Consider the following 19,391-nt stretch of genomic DNA (forward strand, 5'->3'; position numbering starts at 1 on the left):
TGGACTGAATGGATCAGTGTCCAAAACAAGTGATCTCACGCCCATGTACTAGATAATGGGTGAGACTGGTCCATATTAAATCTCTTGAGTACCATTTTCTGTATATACTATTTGATGCACAAGGATTTTATTGTTAATGTACTCAAGCTGTAATCTCAAACAAAACATTGTTTTCCAAGATCTTTCATCTCAAACTCTTTCTTTTGATATTCAACTGTTTGGGAAATTGTATCCAGAGGTTCCTAGGATATTCAGATCATATACTTTGATGATTATCAATATTGTTCTCGAGAACTTGTTGTTCTTTCAGCTCAATACCCTATAGTACTTTCATTATCCAGCGGACCATATAAATATGCAGTCACTACATCAATTTGCTGCAAGTCTAATTTTATCTCTTATATAGCCACACTTATGAGAAATCTAAAAGTAGTTGCATCCACCACATGGGAGTATGTCTCCTCATAATCTATTACTGGTCTTTGTGAGAATCCTTGTGCAACATCAGCTTTATATCTCACGATTTCTATTCCTCACAAGACCCATTTATATCCACTGGTTTTAACATCATATGGCGTCTTAATCATATGGCCAAATACGCCTTTCTTCCTTAAACTATTTAACCCCATGTTTCCATTCAATTCAATCTGTTCTACAAGTGCACACTCTTATATTGACGTGGGTTCATGATCCTGATCCTCGCTTATATTCATAAATTCAAGTGGTACCTTGTATGCAAATAAATCATCTTATGTCGACATTCCTTATTGGTTCCATTATGTTCCAGACATGATATAATCGATTGAGCCGGCCGGCCTTATCTCCATGTCTGGGATGGTTTCCTTAGTAACCTCGGATTTGGATTTTGATTATCATTCTCTGCACCTTTCTTTTGTTTCCGAGGATTCTTATCTTTTGGAACCTATTGGTCTACCACGTTTCATACGTTGTCTAGACTCTGGAGCAACTTGACTGTGTCTCTTCTTGGACATCAAATTCGTTGGTGCTTTACAAGCTGGTTTATATATGACTTAGTCATTCTTTTTCGGGTCAGCAAATGTGTCTGGCATTTGATTAGCTAGCTTTGTAAATGTATAATCTTTGGACGTCTATTTTACGTTCTTTAGTCTGAGGATCTTGCCAAGACATTGATGGTTGATTCCATTCTATTTATTTTACCATTCTTTTACCAGCTTTATTATTTTTCTCCTCCTGGTCTTAAAATAAACAGTATACCTGGCCTCAAATATAATCACCCATAGTTGGCTCAAAGTACTTTATTATTGTGGGATAATCGTATCCAACATATATCCCCATCCTCCTTTTGAGGTCTCATCTTAGTTCTATGTGGTGGAGCAATTAGTACATAGACAGCACATCCAAATGTCTTATGATGGGGTATGTCTGGCTCTTGACCCGTTAATAATTGTGATAGGGGATATCTATGCTCACTAAATGGTCTGATGCGTATTAACTTAGGTGCATGTGAATTTCGTGTGGCCCAAGCTGTGAATGGGAGTTTTGACCTCATAAGTTATGGTCTATCAATCAGCTATTTGCGTTTTAAAATATTTCGGCCAAGCCGTTCTTGGTATGGACATGTATCACAGAATTTCCACACTTACCCCCATGGACATACCATAATCATTTAAACGCTTGGGACATGTATTCACCAGTATTATCTAGACATATAGTCTTTATTATGAAAAAAAGGCTCGTAGCCGTTTTACTGGTGATGGCCTAATGAGTTTCCCTTGTGTACATGCTACACACGTGAGATTCTTTGGGATAACTCTTCTTATCTTTTAATGTGTGCCTTTTGAATATCAATTTTCGCATCATGTTTGGACCAGGATGGCCAATCCGGTCGTGCCATAAAGTATATTTTTTCGCAGGCTTTTAGCCTCTATCATACTGATCTATGCATAGTCTAGGTCAGTAGAGAATGCATTTATAGTCTTTAGGATTTATTATGGTCTTGGGCGATTTTATACATATATCTGAAGGAACTCTTTCTTTCCTTCGCCCATTGTTTCAATATGGAAACCATTCATTCTTATATCTTTAAAACTCAATAGGCTGCTCTTGCTCTTAGAGCTGGATGAATATAAGGCATCACTGATTTCTATATGCATACCCTTAGGCAATAATATATTAGCCTAGCCATAGTCTTCTTTCAAACTGGCGATACCTGCTTTAGTACTTATATTGACGTTTTTCAGTGTACTCATATAGAAAAATTATTCATTCATTTAATCTAAGCAGACAATGTAATAGAAATAAATTCAAGGAGATAAAAATCAGAGAAAGCATACAAGCAAAGCAATCACACAAGTTTGATGTCGAAATCAGATTATCAACTTGATTCTTTTAGGCAATCATAAGTCTCATATTCCATAAGATCATCTTGATCATGTTCGAAATTATTTTCACCATCTTTATAGACCAAGTGGGTTTCAGGATTCTTCCCTTTCAGACTTTATTTGGGAGTCCTTCATATCTTAGCCCAATGGTTCCCTATTCCACAGATCATCTTGATCATGTTCGAACTTATTTTCACCATCTTTATAGACCAAGTGGGTTTCAGGATTCTTCCCTTTCAGACTCTCTTTGGGAGTCCTTCATATCTTAGCCCAATGGTTCCCCATTCCACATCTATGGCACACTGATTTGGTCGAGCTTTATGGTTTAAAGGATATACCACGGCCACTGCCTTGACCATGGCTCAAATTGGGTTGATACCCACGGCCTCTGCCATAGTGATTCTCACGGCCAAATGTGTTATAGTGGCCATGGCCACGTCCTTTCCACCCTCCATGGCCATGGCCGTGTGGTCTATCATTCTGGACGTAGTTACCCTTTTTTTTTTCTCTGCGGCCTTATTGGTATCAGGTAATGGGGTTAATTCAGGAGGTCTCAATTCAATGTTTCTCATCAGTAATCCATTATTTTGCCCAGTTAGCAATAGACTCATCCACGGACTTATAGTCCTAGATTCTGGGATTCCTCCAATCAAATAGGGCCTTTGGTAATAACACCGTTCTTTGGTGATCATATCTCGGTTTTTAACTCTGTCCAAAGGTCTAGAGGATTCTCTATAGTCAGATACTGATCTTTGAGACTCTTAATAAGATGATGGCTAATAATTAATATTGCCCTGTATCAATCTTTCTCATTGGCATTATTGTCTTCTATGATATATTCACCAAGTCTTTTTGACTTTAGGATAATCTTTGTATCCAATGCTCACCGTAAATAATTATCTCCAGAGAGATTTAGGGCAGCAAAATCCAGGTTGATTTTCGACATCTCAAATCATATATCACTCAATATTTAGGTATAATTTTCATGCGGCCTTACTCTTAAAAACAATCAATTCGGATTTCAATCTTGTGAGGACAATGAGACTATCAATCTTAAAGACATTTAATCAATCAGTCAATTTCTAGCAAGTCTTAGCAATACTATTTATATGTGCTCATAATATTATGGTTTATCAAGACTAGCAAAAACGGATTCAATTAATCATGCAATTAGGGTTTAACAATCAATGGATTTTAGCAAGACTAGTAAAAAGATTTACTATTTACTCAATCAGTTTCATTGCTGATTTTAGCAATACTAGAATATAGATTTCAAGCATGAATTTCAATGAATCAGTTTCAAGACTGATTTTAGCAATACTAGAATATAGATTTCAAGCATGAATTTCAATGAATCAGTTTCAAGGCTGATTGGTATTTAGCATAAACCATGTGTAAATAATTTATCTAGTATCTGAATTTATCAAACCTCAAAAACATATAATCAGATCAATCAATTTAATCGAACTTAGCATACAATCTTAAACCTCAAGACATTAGATTTTATCATGAATCTATCAACCTAGTATACGGATTCTCAATTCTCAAAGACATCCAAATCAGATCAATATAACCTATCATACTGATTATTTAGGGTTTCTATTTAAAACAGATCAGATTACAAAACTATCAATCCTAGCAGATGATATTAAACCTCAAGAATCATGCAACCAGATCATTCGGATTTTAAACAAGTAAACCTCAATCAATCAATCAACTTATCGGATTATATAAGCAAAGCAAGCTAGCAACCTATCGGATTCAATCAATGCTTTAACAGGCTGGTCGATTTAAACAATATTAAATCAGATGAACAATTAACCAAGCAGGATGAGAAATTAAATCTATCAATTTAACGGTCAAATAATTCTAGCAACATAGCATCAGATTCAATCAGATTTAAAACCTCAATGATCAAAACCGAAAACAGTTTTGCTTTCATAGATAAATGGAAAGATTACAAATCATAATCTCTTGGTTATGAGCCATCCACGATCTGGTTCATAACAAAAACATATTTTTTTTTTGATATATCCTTTAGGCTGATTTGGTTAGTTTAGAAGGAATTAATGCATTTAGTGCTACGTAATGTACTGACTAATGAACTGGAAAAACTTATATATATATATATATCCAAACATAAAATCTTGTTTGAATTATAGATCGCTAGTTTTATCTTCTACTAATTATTGTTATACAATTTTAGACTTTAAAATTAATGGTATTTGGTATTTTGGTAAAATGTCTATGTAGAAATAGTTGAAGAACTTATTTGTGGTTTTAATGGCTACTATTATAACAAGCTTCTGTAAGCGACGAATACCAAAACACTTCATAACTACTTAAAAGTAAAAAATCATATCGTTCATTGACAACATTTGGGTTGAAAAGCTTATTTATAAATGCCAACGAGCAAAGCATAGCTACTAAAATTGTGAAAAACTTTACAACTATTGTTGTCTCTGTTCATAAACTTTATTCTTCAATATATTAAACTTAGTCGAGCAAGCACAAGACAAACACTTATTAACGAGCCTTCCCACAGACGCCCTATGGGGAAGCGTTTTACTCTCCCTCATATTGATTTGTACCGCCTTCTTCCTTTCTTCTCCAAAACAACCATGTTCGTTTCTTATGTCACTGGCATCATGATGGCCATCTAGATCTCCTCTTACATCTTTATTCTCCTCTTTTCTTGAGAAGGTATAGCCCCTATGGTACATTTGCCTATAAGAGATGCTATCCACCACCGAGGTAGAACGGTTGCTACAGCCGCTACTGAGTGACCGTGAGAAATCCACCTCGGCCACCGGCCACATGTGAAGGTTGGCATAGGTTGTTTTCCGGCTGGAGACAGCCCGCATCGCTTTTAATGTCTAGACAATCACCTATGCATTTTGAGGCCATGGCTGAATCTCTCTAGCTTATTGTTTTTCCTGCTGAATCTCCCTAGCTACCTTTTTCTGTTCTGTCTAGACTTAGTGTTTGTTTAAATTAGAACCTAAGGTGTATATAAATACATTCGGTACAATGGACATAGTAATGATAGAGAGAGATTTGTTGCAATAATTGATGGATCTTACATTATATGTAATATCTTCTCCAATTAATCCACAAAGTTCCATGATCTGCTAGTGTATATGATTAGTACTAAAATTAATAAAGCATGAAACATTTACTTGAACTCATCTTACAAGAATATGATAGGTAGATGCTCTTCTAACTCTTTGTATCCGAATTATCTTCTACTAAGGGATGAGAGCTTGAGTAGAGAATAAAGAGAAGTATGTCTTATGAAATTAAGAGAAAATCCTTATGTTTTGTCTAGCCAAATGACAAAAGCCTTCTTTACAACCTTACCCTAACCTTATGATCTCATCTCTCTATCTTATATGCTTCCTCACCTTATGGTATATAAAATAAAACCGGAGTGGGCACCCTCTACTTAAAAATTCTGATGCCCTAAACCAATTGAAACGTCGGAAAAATTTAAGTCAACGACGGCTTGCAGCCATATCTATCTGTGCATTTCGCCACGACCATGTTCGTTGTTTAAAAAATACTATACTTTCAAATGATAGGTTCTTTAAAATAATCAAGAAAACTCTGACCAACAAAATACAATAACATACATGCATTTTTCCCTTCTATATACATGTCCGCACGATTTTAGAGGATTATCTTGGTACCGTCTTTTGCTTGAAATTAATATCGATGGTTCAGAACTTCTTTTTTTTACCTCCTTGATTTTGCTTGGGGAGCAAGAGCATATGGAGAGTGGGATTTTGTTGGTGGCACTTATTGCAACTTTCGCTGCTATTCACCTTTCTCAAGCTGAAGATCAAGAAGGTATGTGTCTACGTTTTGTTGAGAATTTCCGCGGTAGAAAATCTACTATTACCTGAACTAAAATCTGCACAACGCATGTGGTTGACAAGAAAGATTAGAAAATTGTCACTTTTAGCACAAGAACGATTATCTTAGATTACTATTACAAAAGAAAATTGAATTCATATGATAGATTTGCATAGATTGAAACGTTTCTAACTTATGAACTAGTGGAGAGATTGTACGGCTTAAGAGAAAGTAACTTTATATGGGTTATGGAACTAAGGAAGGGATTTAACAACAAGAATACAATTATCAGTTACAATACTAGACATTGTCGTTCGGGTATTGTTGGGGTCAAAATCGGTCACGACGGAATCATTGTCTGAAAGTCCGTAAAAACCGGCTTGAACGTTTTTACGAAAAATAAATCTTAGAAAACAATTTATTTTTATGAAGAATCTTGCGGAGAAAACAGATTCACGAAAAATCGGAGAAAGACGCGAACAAGGTTGCCGCGCAGGAACCATCGCAAAAGCTGGTCGCTACGTAGCGACCGAGCTCTCACCGAAGCTTGGTCGCTACGTAGCGACCGAGCTCTCACAGAAGCTCGGTCGCTACGTACGTAGAGACCGAGCTTACGCACACCACTCGGTCGCTACGTAGCGACCGTGCTTTCTTAAAAATCGATACAACACGAATCCATGCATTCTCGTCTACTCTTTAATGCTATCTCCCGAAGACCGTAGCCAACCCATTTCATGTTTCTCGTCATTTGAAGTCATCAATCGAACTTTACGATAAAATCAGCGGGAAATTCATTTTTAACGAAAGAAGCCGTAATAAACGTTTCGAGTCAAGCAACGGCCCAAAGAGACCTAAGAAGTGACTCGAAACCCACTTACGATTTCTTAACCAAAAGCCCATAAACCGTAGGACGGTTTATGCTTGGTTCGCAAGGAAAGATAAATGTCAAGTTTCCGCGGATAAATACGAAGTATTCGAAGATAATTATAAATATCGGGAAAAACGGAATATCTCCATTTTTAAGTTATGACGGCTTAAGGGCAGAAGAAGAAAAAGCGTAAACCGACCTAGGAGCGAGTATATAAGGAGTCCTAGGCGAGAGGCACGGGGGACAACTTTTGAGACTCAGAACTCTCGGCACTTAGAAACTCTGAGGCATAATTCTCGACATGCTCTGTTTCCATGACTGGCACCCGATTACCCGACGAATGCGCACAAGCAGTTTGATCTCTTGGTTCACTCTTGAACTACGTTCGGATTGATCCTCGAAAGGGGTACGTAGGCAGCCTTTCGTAAGGTTCAGTCCAAAATCAGTCAAAAACTTTTTCTGTGTTTTCTTCGTCTTTTGTTATCGAGCTGAGACTCAACTAGGTTTGAGCTTTTAGGCCTCTAGAACTAGGTTACTCGCTGACAGCCTTTGCGGCCAAAGCTTTTATGATCTCTTGTAATGATCGCAACGCTCTTACATGGACTCGAAATAAGATCTACTGTTTTCTCTAAACTCATTTGTTATCTTTTCACGATTTCCGCGTATATTTGGTCACTTGCCGTTGGCTCTCGCAGAGATCCGGGACCTCTGGGAAATTAGGGTTTTCCTAATTTCCTAATTTAAACGTAAATCGACAGTGCGAATTTCGGTTCCCACAGTTTGGCGCTAGAAGGAGGGGAGGTACGGATTACTCTAACTCATAGCCACAAAACACTTGATCAAAACAATGTCTGGAAATACAAAAGAGAAAATCGCAGTTCGCAACAACGCTGGTAAGAAAACTCCAGCCGCCACTGCGCCTATGGCCAACGCCTACGCAAACGCCATAGTTCTTGAGAAAATCGAAAACCTTGCTGCGACTTTTCGTCACATGAAGTGCAATGAAACGAGCTCGCGATATCTCTTTTTAAACATAAAGGGAAACGATAAATCTTATCAAACCCCGTAAGTTTGGCTCATTACCGAACAAAATAAATCTCAATGCGGAAGGGTTTTACCAAAACACGTTTTCCGAAAACGTTTCGGAAGGGTAAAATTTGTTCTCCCAAAAACCGCAGAAAACCCCTAGGTTAATCGCGGAAAAAGAAAGCGCAACAATTTGATTACACAGCTCGGTCGCTACGTAGCGACCGAGCAAGCACACGGCTCGGTTGCTACGTAGCGACCAAGCTCAAGCCAAGCTCGGTCGCTACGTAGCGACCAAGCACGCACACAGCTCGGTCGCGAATGTAGCGACCGAGCTACAGCCAAGCTCGGTCGCTACGTAGCGATTGAGCACGCACACGGCTCGGTCGCTACGTAGCGACCGAACACGCACACGGCTCGGTCGCTACGTAGCGACCGAGCACGCACACTGCTCGGTCGCTACGTAGCGACCGAGCACGCACACTGCTCGATCGCTACATAGCGACCGAGCACGCACACAGCTCGGTCGCTACATAGCGACCGAGCACGCATGGCTCGGTCGCTACGTAGCGACCGAGAACGTACACGGCTCGGTCTCTACGTAGCGACCGAGCTCAAGACAACTCTCTACTCACTACGTAGTGACCTTTCAGGCCTAAAAAGGGTCCTCCTTTGCGTTCTCTTTTGAATCCTCATCGTAACGCTTTTTCGTTTCGTCTCAATCGGAGTTTCCGTTGAGATTTTACGACGAAAACAAGTAGGACTCTTCTTGGCTTGCTTCCACTCGCTACGTAGCGACCTGTCAGACCTCCACTCGCTACATAGCGACCTGTCAGGCCTCAGAAAAGTCCTCCTTTACGTTCTCTTTTGAATCCTTGTCGTAACGCTTTTCGTTTCGTCTCAATCGGAATTTCCGTTGAGATTTTACGACGAAAACAAGTAGGACTCTTCTTGACTTGCTTCCACTCGCTACGTAGCGACCTGTCAGACCTCCAGCTCGCTACATAGCGACCTGTCAGTCCTCTAAAAGCTCCTCCTTTGTGTTCTCTTTTGAATCCCGATCGAAACGCTTTTCGTTTTTTCTCAATCGGAGTTTCCGTTGAGATTTTACGACGAAAACAATCAAATTCGGAAGATAAATGTCAAGTTTCAAAGAATAAACACCAATATCGAAAAAAGGCGAACATACACGAGAAGAAGAAGGGGAAATGAGCAAGCAAAACTGAGAAGAGACAAAACTGCATCTTCGAGAGAACTAAGGTATTTGCGACTTGAAATTTTTGAAATCAGACTTGGAGATTTCATAGGAAATTACTAAGAAATAAAAACACCTTTGAGACTGCCATAGAACTTTAGGGAACGTAAAACCTAGGTGGATAGTCTAGCGAACTAAGTCTGAGGTGATTTTCCTGTCTCGATATATTATCCCATAACTGTTTGTCCAGATCTTGCAAACCGATCTAAACTCTCTGAAAATTGAGAAACGATCGCCACGCATATCAAGCTCGCTTCCTAAGGAAAGAAAAAACTAGAGACATGAACGTCGTCTTAAAACCGATTCGTTTCTGGCAATTTTCTCGGAACCGACATATTCCAAGTCTTCAACCTGGAAACAACCAAATCACAGTCCAAGCGTCGTCTTCAAACCGACCCGGACTGTCGATCATTCTATTCCTCGAGAAAAAAGGGACGGACTAGGTGCGTATACTATACTCGTATACTCTCTTACTTCAAAAACATATTCAAACAATGCGACGTCTCGTCAAGATCAAAAAAACGCTTTCGACAAGAAAACGCTTTCGACAAAGCGAACTCTCGTAGACATATGCGAAAAAATATTCATACAATGCGGTGTCTCGTCAAGATCATCCTAAGAGCAAACGACAATCTGAGATTCATCTAAACGCTAGGAACTGATCCAAACCATCTTGGAAAAATTCTCAAAGACTATACAGCATCTATCATCGCAATCATTGGTTTAGAAAACCTCTGCCTAACTTCAGAACGAAAGTCGATGATTTGCTGTAGTCATGAAGATTTTTTCCGATTTGATAAAACGAGTTTCGTATAAGAATCATTATACGAGAAATCTTCAGGCATCAAAGCATCACTCTCATTTTCCGTCGAACCAACTGACTCACGGAAAAACATCAAAAACATTTGCGACAAAGCAAAATCAAGAACAAAAGTAACAGAAAATACGACAAAGAGATCACGCCCTCCCCGCTCGTCGACTAAGTCTATCGCTATTTAACTGATTCATTCGAAAAACCTGCAAAAACGTTTCGCGACTAGATCTCGGTGAAATAACCTTTGGTAAAACTCCATGAGTGACTCAAAGAAACTTTCACCGAAGAATTAAAACAAAAGCGGAAACGTTTCTCAAAAATCTGCGGAAACATCGTTATTTTGACATCTCCATACGTCGCGTCAATTTAATAAATTCGTAAAAACCGGTCGCCCATTACTTACGCAAAAAATCCTTCGTATAATCAGATCATGTCATACGAAGTAACTTTCAAAAGTAAACGTAACAAGATTTACGAAAAAGTACTTTCCTTATAGCAAAAACCAAGTTGTATGATCTGACATTGGACGACCAATATAAACTCTACTTCCTCGCACCACGATCTGAAAGGTCTCATTCTTTAGCCCCGCGACTCACTGGCATCCGCTCTCATTCCGCTTGGTCACGTCCGAGCAGGAAATCACCTCGAAACTGACCCCGCACGGGCTCTGTATCAAGCTTCTTAGGCTTTATCTCCCTCGGAAACAAAGGAAACAACTTCCATACGAATAAAGGAAACATTATACGAAACTTTCATCGTATAAATTAACCCTAAAGTGGAAAAACGTTTTCTACCACCATGGGCATACTCGGCCTATCAATCTCGATAAACGCCATTCGTCACTCACCCAATTACGCCTTTCCTTCGAAGCCGAACTAGGTTACAGCATCCCCTTTAAGGATGATTCTAACCGACTTGACCTTATTGGCAGCACGAAAGTGTCATGGTCTAATCCTTTGGCAACAACGTCCTTGGCTATAAAGCTGAGCACAGCCTTCATGCAAGGCCGAAACAATTGAGCCACCACAGCTCCAATAACTCGACGGCTAAACGGTAATCTGGAATTTGTCTTGAAACGCCAAGTAACGATTACACAAACAATTATCGTACCACCCAAAAACGGGAATCATACGGTAAATTCGTCATAACAAAACTCAGTCCTAACAACCAAACAGTTAACGGAAAGGTTCCACTTGTCAAAAATCGACCAAGTTCCATATACTACAATTCACTTTAAGCCTGCTGTGTTTTAGTCGTAAAATGCGGCATGTAAGGAAAACTCGTAACAGAGCTCCTATAGCTATACGGAACATCCTCAAATAGACACGAAAGAAATCTCGGAAGGCCAACACCACACAAAGTACGGTATAGGAGGATGCCTCGTTCCGGTGATAAATTTACACGACCCCTTGGTCCTAATTCCTCGATCGCAAATCAAATCCAAACATGAACAACAATTCTGGCTGCGAACATCCGTAGTCAAACCAGAATGTTTCCCAAACGCAGAGATAAGACTAATCCCTTGCAACATCGCGAAACATCTTCAAGCCCGCGAAAATTTCAAGCACGAAACACGGCATACGAAAGAATAACAAATCTTCAGCATCGCAAGACGTCGCAGACGCCTGAAGATTCGTTCTTCGACGAATTTTCTTTCCTCGATAAAAACACTTTCTTCGAAGACCAGACAGTCATACGCACTAACATCTTCTCAAAACATATCCTTCGCGAAGACTCGAAATGGTAATTTTAACCATTAGGTTTGTTGCTGGTCACAACAAACTCTTAACGTCCTAAACAGACTTAGCCATCTCGTAGAGATGACTCTCGTACATCCGACACAAGGATAATAGCGCTATAAAAGAAATCCAAAATTTTTGGTCAACACTTCCAAGAGGCTTAAAAATTATCCTTGGAGAGATGCTCGGTTCCAACCATACAAGTCGTATAAGCCGAGAACCTATCGCGGACTTTAAATCGATATGGAATCAGGATGAAACTGAAACGGGATACGTGAGTCGAATTAGTCATCGCACCCTCTAAAACCAGGAGTAAACCTAGGTCTTGCTTTAAACCCAGCGCACTGGTCTCTAACATCTTTAGGCATAGTATCAAAAACCATGATACGAGATCCCAAAATTTGTCTCTTTGCCAATATTCGAGCGTCTTCAGAAATCCCGCAAGTTTACACACTGCGGAAAACTCTCGAAACAGATCACGGATATAGCAGTTCACACAGAGTTAGATTACGAGATGACAACTCGTAGTCTTCCTTCTACACCCATATAAAATGCCATCGGCAGCAACACGCCTGATAACCTCTACATAAAAACCAGACCGTAAAGGTCTCGCTGGAAAACTAGTCATACGAACCTTAACTCCAAGACGAACTACGAAAGGCTTGATCCCTTCAACAAGGGTATGTAGGCAGCCGTCATAAGGCGCAGCCCCAATCTTATCGCGTTCTACTTTTAGAAGAGCGAGAAGACCACTTACAAAGGACCTTTTCGACCATTAATTCCGCCTAACTCACCTAACTTGCCAAGCCACTCGCTAAAACCTCATGGTTTTAACGAGCTGGGGGCTAACTGTTGGGATCAAAATCCGTCACGACGGAATCAATGTCTGAAAGTCCGTAAAAATCACCGTGAACGTTTTTACGAAAAATAAATCTTAGAAAACGATTTATTTTTACGAAGGATCTTGCAGAGAAAACAGATTCACGAAAAATCGGAGAAAGACGCGAACAAGGTTGCCGCGTAGAAACCAGCGCAAAAGCTGGTCGCTACGTAGCGACCGAGCACACACGCGACTCGGTCGCTACGTAGCGACCGTGCTTTCTTAAAAATCGATACGACACGAATCGATGCATTCTCGTGTACTCTTTAATGCTATCTCCCGAAGACCGTAGCCAACCCACTTCATGTTTCTTGTCATTTGAAGTCATCAATCGAACTTTACGATAAAAACCGCGGGAAGTTCGTTTTTATCGAAAGAAGTCGTAATAAACGTTTCGAGTCAAACAACGGCCCAAAGAGACCTAAGACGTGACTCGAAACCCACTTATGATTTCTTAACCAAAAGCCCATAATGCTTGGTTCGCAAGGAAAGATAAATGTCAAGTTTCCGCGGATAAATACGAAGTATTCGAAGATAATTAGAAAGATCGGGAAAAATGGAATATCTCCATTTTTAAGTTATGACGGCTTAAGGGCAGACGAGGAAAAAGCGTAAACCGACCTAGGAGCGAGTATATAAGGAGTCCTAGGCGAGAGGCACGGGGGACAACTTTTGAGACTCAGAATTCTCGGCACTTAGAAACTCTGAGGCATTATTCTCGACATGCTCTGTTTCCATGACTGGCACCCGATTACCAGACGAACGCGCACAAGCAGTTCGATCTATTGGTTCACTCTTGAACTACGTTCGGCTTGATCCTCGAAAGGGGTACGTAGGCAGCCTTTCGTAAGGTTCAGTTTGAAATCAATCAAAAACCTTTTCTGTATTTTCTTCGTCTTTTGTTATCGAGCTGAGACTCAACTAGGTTTGAGTTTTTAGGCCTCTAGAACTAGGTTACTCGCTGACAGCCTTTGCAGCCAAAGCTTTTATGATCTCTTGTAATGATCGCAACGCTCTTACACGGACTCGAAATAAGATCTACTGTTTTCTCTAAACTCATTTGTTATCTTTTCAAGATTTCCGCGTATATTTGGTCAATTGCCGTTGGCTCTCGCAGAGATCCGGAATCTCTGGGAAATTAGGGTTTTTCTGGTTTTCTAATTTAAACGTAAATCGAGCGAATTTCTGTTCCCACATGTATCCGCTCGGGATTGGATTTTTCGAATTTTCGACCTGATCCCATTCATGCTAAAACCCATTTTGTAACCATGACTTATGCGTTTTGGGTTTTTACCCCGATCTTGTTTGGTTAATAAAACTTCATAACTTGTTAGGGGTACCCTATAAAATTCATTCGGATATTTTTATATTTCATATCAGATGCGGATACAGATTTTTTTCAATTTGGGTTAGGTTCATATCTCAGGTTTCAGAATTTTTGCTCAGGCCTATATAATATTAGGTATTTGTTATAATAAATACCACGAGACCATAAAAGATGAACATTTTTAACACAAAGCTTGACTGAATAAAATCCAAATCTTAAGGTGATTAGACCATTAGTTGATGACACTATATATATTGGATACCGTAATAGGGTTCATCAGTTTGGATTGCGGTTTAGCCCCGAGTGAAGCGTCACCATATATCGAGCCAGATACTGGATTATGGTTCTCATCAGACTCGGACTTCATCCAAAGTGGAAAGATTGGGAAAATTGATCCCAGTCTACCAAAGACCATAAAATCATACGTGACTCTGAGATACTTTCCAGATGGAATACGTAACTGTTACAATCTTGGTGTGAAGCAAGGGACAAATTATCTGATGAGATTTACAGCTCTATATGGAAACTATGACGGTCTTAATATTACTCCTAAGTTTGACTTATACGTTGGTCCTAACTTTTGGGTAACGATAGACCTAGAAAATAAGATAAGCGGTCAATCCGAGGAGATCATTTACATCCCCAGATCAAATTCCTTGGATTTGTGTCTTGTCAAGACAGGCGCGACTACACCAATGGTTTCATCAGTGGAACTAAGGCCGCTAGCGAATGATATTTACATCACTGAATCTGGTTCGTTGAAGAGTTTCAAGCGATACTATCTTACAAGTTCAGATACCATTCTATCGTAAGTAGCTTAACCTTTTTCCTCATTTGGTTAATTATGTGCTTAAATAAAGTAATAATACAATATTTTTATGAATCTACAGGTACCCCAATGACGTCAAAGACAGAATATGGGAAACAAAGTTTGATCCAGAATGGATGCAAATTTCAACCACCCTCGAAGCGAACAACTCAAATGGTTTTCTTGTGCCACAGAATGTACTCAAGACCGCGGCCATACCTGCGAATGATACTGCACCGTTTAACATTACGGAGGAGCTCGATTTCCCTGACGACCAAATTTACTTGTACCTCCACTTCTCTGAAGTCCAAGCATTACCGATAGGTGACTTTAGAGAATTTGATATTTTTTGGAACGGCCAACAGTTTGACAAAACGATACGCCCTGAATATTTGAAGACCACGACGATTAAGTCCACTACACCAGTTACTTGCAAAGGAGGAGTATGCAACTTAGAGCTGATAAGAACTACAAACTCTATTCTCCCACCTCTTCTCAACGCCATCGAACTTTACACAGTCGTCAAATTTCCACAAGTGGAAACAAATGAAAATGATGGTACGCTTACTACTCATGCAAGGTTCCATATATAAATTTATATATGCATTCACACAAATAAATACATATAAAAGTTTTGAAAGTCGGCTATGCTAAATACAACATATTTATTTACTGTTGTACTCTTGACAGTTGTTGCTATCCTAAAAATCAAAGCACAATATGGGTTAAATAGAATCACATGGCAAGGAGATCCATGTGTCCCCCAGAAATTTTTGTGGGATGGTCTAAATTGCAACAGCACAGATACATCTACACCCCCAATAATCACTTATTTGTGAGATCTTTATATAGCACAACATCTTTAGAACTGCAAGAAAACTTTTTCTATCAACATCACACTTCTTTCTGTAAACAGGAACTTATCTTCCAACGGGTTGGAAGGAACTATAGCAGCTGCAATTCAAAATCTTACCCATCTTGAAAAGTTGTAAGTATGATAAATAAGAGACAAGAAATTCATAAATGTCAGTGACTTGATTCTTACAAACTTCAGGGATTTGTCAAACAACAATCTGACAGGAGAAGTTCCAGAATTTCTGGCTAATATGAAGTCTTTAATGCTCATGTAAGCTTCTCCGGACATACTTGGTAATTTTATTTCTTGGTATCATGTTCACATATATGCTATATCATATGTATGATATATCTTATGGTTTAACAGAAACTTGAGCAAGAACAATCTTATTGGTCTCATACCACAAGCTCTTCTTGATAGAGAAAAAGAAGGGCTACAGCTAATGTAAGAAGAAATACTCCACCCACACACATTTCTTTTAAATACTTCACCACATGCATTCAGAATCCTAAATGTTTCATTTTTTGGTTAGTGTTGATGGAGAGCATCGTTGTTTATCTGGTTCATGTGTCACAGAGAAGAAAATTCCAGTAAAAACTGTTGCATTTGTTTCTTCGGCTACTGTCATGGTCATTATAGTGCTTCTAGTTCTCATTTTTGCGTTTAAGAAGAAAAAATCATCAAGTTCAAAAGGTATTCGCTAAAACTCATATATCATAATATATATATATAATACTGCTGACAAAAAAAAATATATATATATATATAGTACTATTGTACTAAATGGTTGTCTCTACAGCTCTACCACTATCATCAATTAAGCTGGGTGAGAATGTTACATCTACTAATATATCTGAAATATCGATCGAGATGAAAAGGAGAAAATTTACTTATTCAGAGGTTATGAAAATAACAAAAAATTTGGCAAGACCGCTTGGTGAAGGAGGGTTTGGTGTTGTTTATCATGGTGATATAAATGGTTCACAACAAGTAGCTGTCAAACTACTCTCCCAATCATCAACACAAGGCTATAAAGAATTCAAGGCAGAGGTAAGAGATTGTCTTAGTTCTGTATATATTAAACCAATGCGTTATATGTATTTTTTTTCCTTTGTTCTATAGGTCGAGCTTTTGTTGAGAGTTCACCACATAAACTTGGTAAGCCTTGTCGGATACTGCGACGAACGAGGTCATTTAGCTCTCATATATGAATACATGTCCAACGGAGACTTAAAACATCATTTATCAGGTGAAAAGTTATAATATAAAAATGACAAGCATTTTCTTAGCTAAAAATATACGGAAAATAACATGTTAGCTGATTTGACAATCTGTTATAGGAAAACACGATAGTTCTGTTCTGAAGTGGAGTACTCGACTACAAATAGCCATCGACGCCGCACTAGGTTCGAGCTATCTCATAATAATGTCACTCACTTGTCATTTAAATTACATTCGTTTCATGTTATCAGTTGACATCAATGATTTGAAATAAATAGTACACGTCTTATTTTTTACTTAAAAGTAATGATCAATTTGTTCTCTTTTACATTGAAATACTATATTCCAATTTGATATAGTGACCATGTTGACACTTTGAAAGTCTAGAATATTTGAATATATTTACTAAAAATTATTTATATTTTGTAATTACTATTTCTAGAATCAAAAATAAGTAAAAGGAGAAGTTTCAAATGTTTACAGGACTAGAATACTTGCACATTGGATGTCGACCACCAATGGTACACAGAGATGTCAAAAGTACAAATATATTGTTGGGCGAGGGATTCACTGCCAAACTTGCAGACTTTGGACTTTCAAGGTCTTTTCAACTTGGAGGTGAATATCATGTTTCGACAGTCGTTGCTGGTACTCCTGGATATCTTGATCCTGAGTAAGCATTATTACTACACCTGCAGAATGACTTTTTATAGATGTACAACCATGATGTGACAAAACAAAGTCTAAAATAATAATGTCCACAAATGTAAAGTTTGTGATAGTGTTCATCTTCATCGTTTAAATGAATACACATGTATCTTACTCTGTGTTTTTGTCTTGCTAGATGTTACAGAACAGGTCGATTGGCAGAATTGAGCGATGTTTATAGTTTTGGGGTTGTACTATTGGAGATAATCACAAACCAAGACGTGGTTGACCAAACTCGCGAAAAGTCACACATTGCTGAATGGACAGCATTTATGCTTAATAGAGGAGATATTGCTGGAATCATGGATCCTAACTTACATGGAGACTACAACTCTCATTCTGCCTGGAGAGTTCTTGAATTGGCTATGTTATGTGCAAACCCTTCTTCAGAAAAACGACCAAACATGTTCCAAGTTGTCATTGAGCTGAAAGAGTGTCTTACTTGTGAAATGTCGATGAAAGGTAATGGTCAGGACATGGACTCTCAAAGTTCCCCTAAAGTGAGTATTAGCTATGACACAAAGGATTTGCCTAGCGCAAGGTAGTATTTGCAAATAATAGCTGTTTGCGTTGCTGGTATTTCTTTTGTTGGAGTGACATCATAAAGAAAATGAGAGGAAAATTATAGCACTAGTTTGATCTCGTGTATTTGAATATATATATCTATTATTAGAAATTCGTTACCTTCCCCAGTTCCACAGTAGTAGCCTACTTCTTCTTCTTTTTTTGCACGTAATAGGTTACTTCTTCAGAGCAAAAATCAGAGCCAATAATGATGATGACTACTTGTAGACCTAACTTTCTGTTTTTCCATAACCAAATAATCTGATTTAAAAAGGTTTAGAAATCCAAACGTCGAACATATTATACATATGTGAAATCATGAGCACGTATGTACTACGCGGCAAACAATCAATTTTACTTGATATTTAAACATTAAAAATGGTTAAATTTGTGGGATCCCAAATACTTGGCTATGTACTTGTCTGTTTGGCCAAAAATGACAGTAAAATTTGTGCGTTTTGCTGGAAATAACGTTCATAAAAAAAAATCAAACTTACTCTATATTACAAACAAATTTGAGCCACTTTGTGTAATCTTATTTGGACCCTAAAACTAAAGAAAGTGATTAAAAACAAATACAACACAACAATTGAACAAAGAAACTCACCAGCTTACACCAAAAAGAAACTCACCAGAAACCACACAGAACATTACAACTCAACACAACACTTTTAGTCGATTTTGATTGCTTGTACTTAAGGCATCTCCAATTGGAACTCTATTTTTTTTTTCTATAAATTACAATAAAGTAAAGTAACTCTACTATAGAATAATTTTTGTTCTAATGGTGTTACTCTGTAATAAAATTACTCTATTATAGAGTCAAATATAGAAGAATATCACTTTTCCACTCTATATAGAGTAAAAATATGGGATTCTTCTATATTTAAAACCATTGGAGCAAAAATTACTCTATAAAGAGTTATTTTACTTTAGTGTAAAATATAGAGGAAAAAACAGAGTTCCATTAGAGATGGTCTTGGTAGTAGTCCAAGAGTGTAAAGTTATCTGTGAAAGAAGCCTTCTCAACATAGCTTCTCTTTCTATGATATATTGATATGGCAATGCTGCGTGTGAAAAATGTTGGTGCCAAAAAAAAAAAAAAAA

At 38.3% G+C, this 19,391-nt stretch overlaps 1 protein-coding gene across 1 annotated transcript; it reads left to right on the forward strand.

Annotated features, from left to right (window-relative positions):
• The first annotated feature begins 13,347 nt into the window (after window positions 1-13,347).
• LOC106350184 (putative receptor-like protein kinase At3g46340) lies at window positions 13,348-18,911 on the forward strand. The gene is made up of 12 exons (XM_048750762.1): window positions 13,348-14,935; window positions 15,018-15,493; window positions 15,626-15,770; window positions 15,852-15,923; window positions 15,990-16,061; window positions 16,158-16,235; window positions 16,324-16,484; window positions 16,591-16,841; window positions 16,914-17,040; window positions 17,132-17,197; window positions 17,496-17,685; window positions 17,857-18,911. The coding sequence occupies exons 1-12, from the start codon at window positions 14,367-14,369 to the stop codon at window positions 18,263-18,265; spliced, it is 2,616 nt and encodes an 871-aa protein (XP_048606719.1). The 5' UTR covers window positions 13,348-14,366; the 3' UTR covers window positions 18,266-18,911.
• Window positions 18,912-19,391: the final 480 nt, after the last annotated feature.

This window comes from Brassica napus, chromosome C3 (assembly GCF_020379485.1).
Source record: "Brassica napus cultivar Da-Ae chromosome C3, Da-Ae, whole genome shotgun sequence".
Classification (NCBI taxonomy): domain Eukaryota; kingdom Viridiplantae; phylum Streptophyta; class Magnoliopsida; order Brassicales; family Brassicaceae; genus Brassica; species Brassica napus.

Excerpts from the sequence above, each read along its gene's own strand:
- LOC106350184 (XM_048750762.1), top strand. The coding sequence starts at position 14,367 with ATGACACTATATATATTGGATACCGTAATAGGGTTCATCAGTTTGGAT. Across the intron at positions 16,485-16,590 it reads AAAATCATCAAGTTCAAAAG|CTCTACCACTATCATCAATT; the intron begins GTATTCGCTAAA and ends TTGTCTCTACAG. Across the intron at positions 17,041-17,131 it reads CTTAAAACATCATTTATCAG|GAAAACACGATAGTTCTGTT; the intron begins GTGAAAAGTTAT and ends AATCTGTTATAG.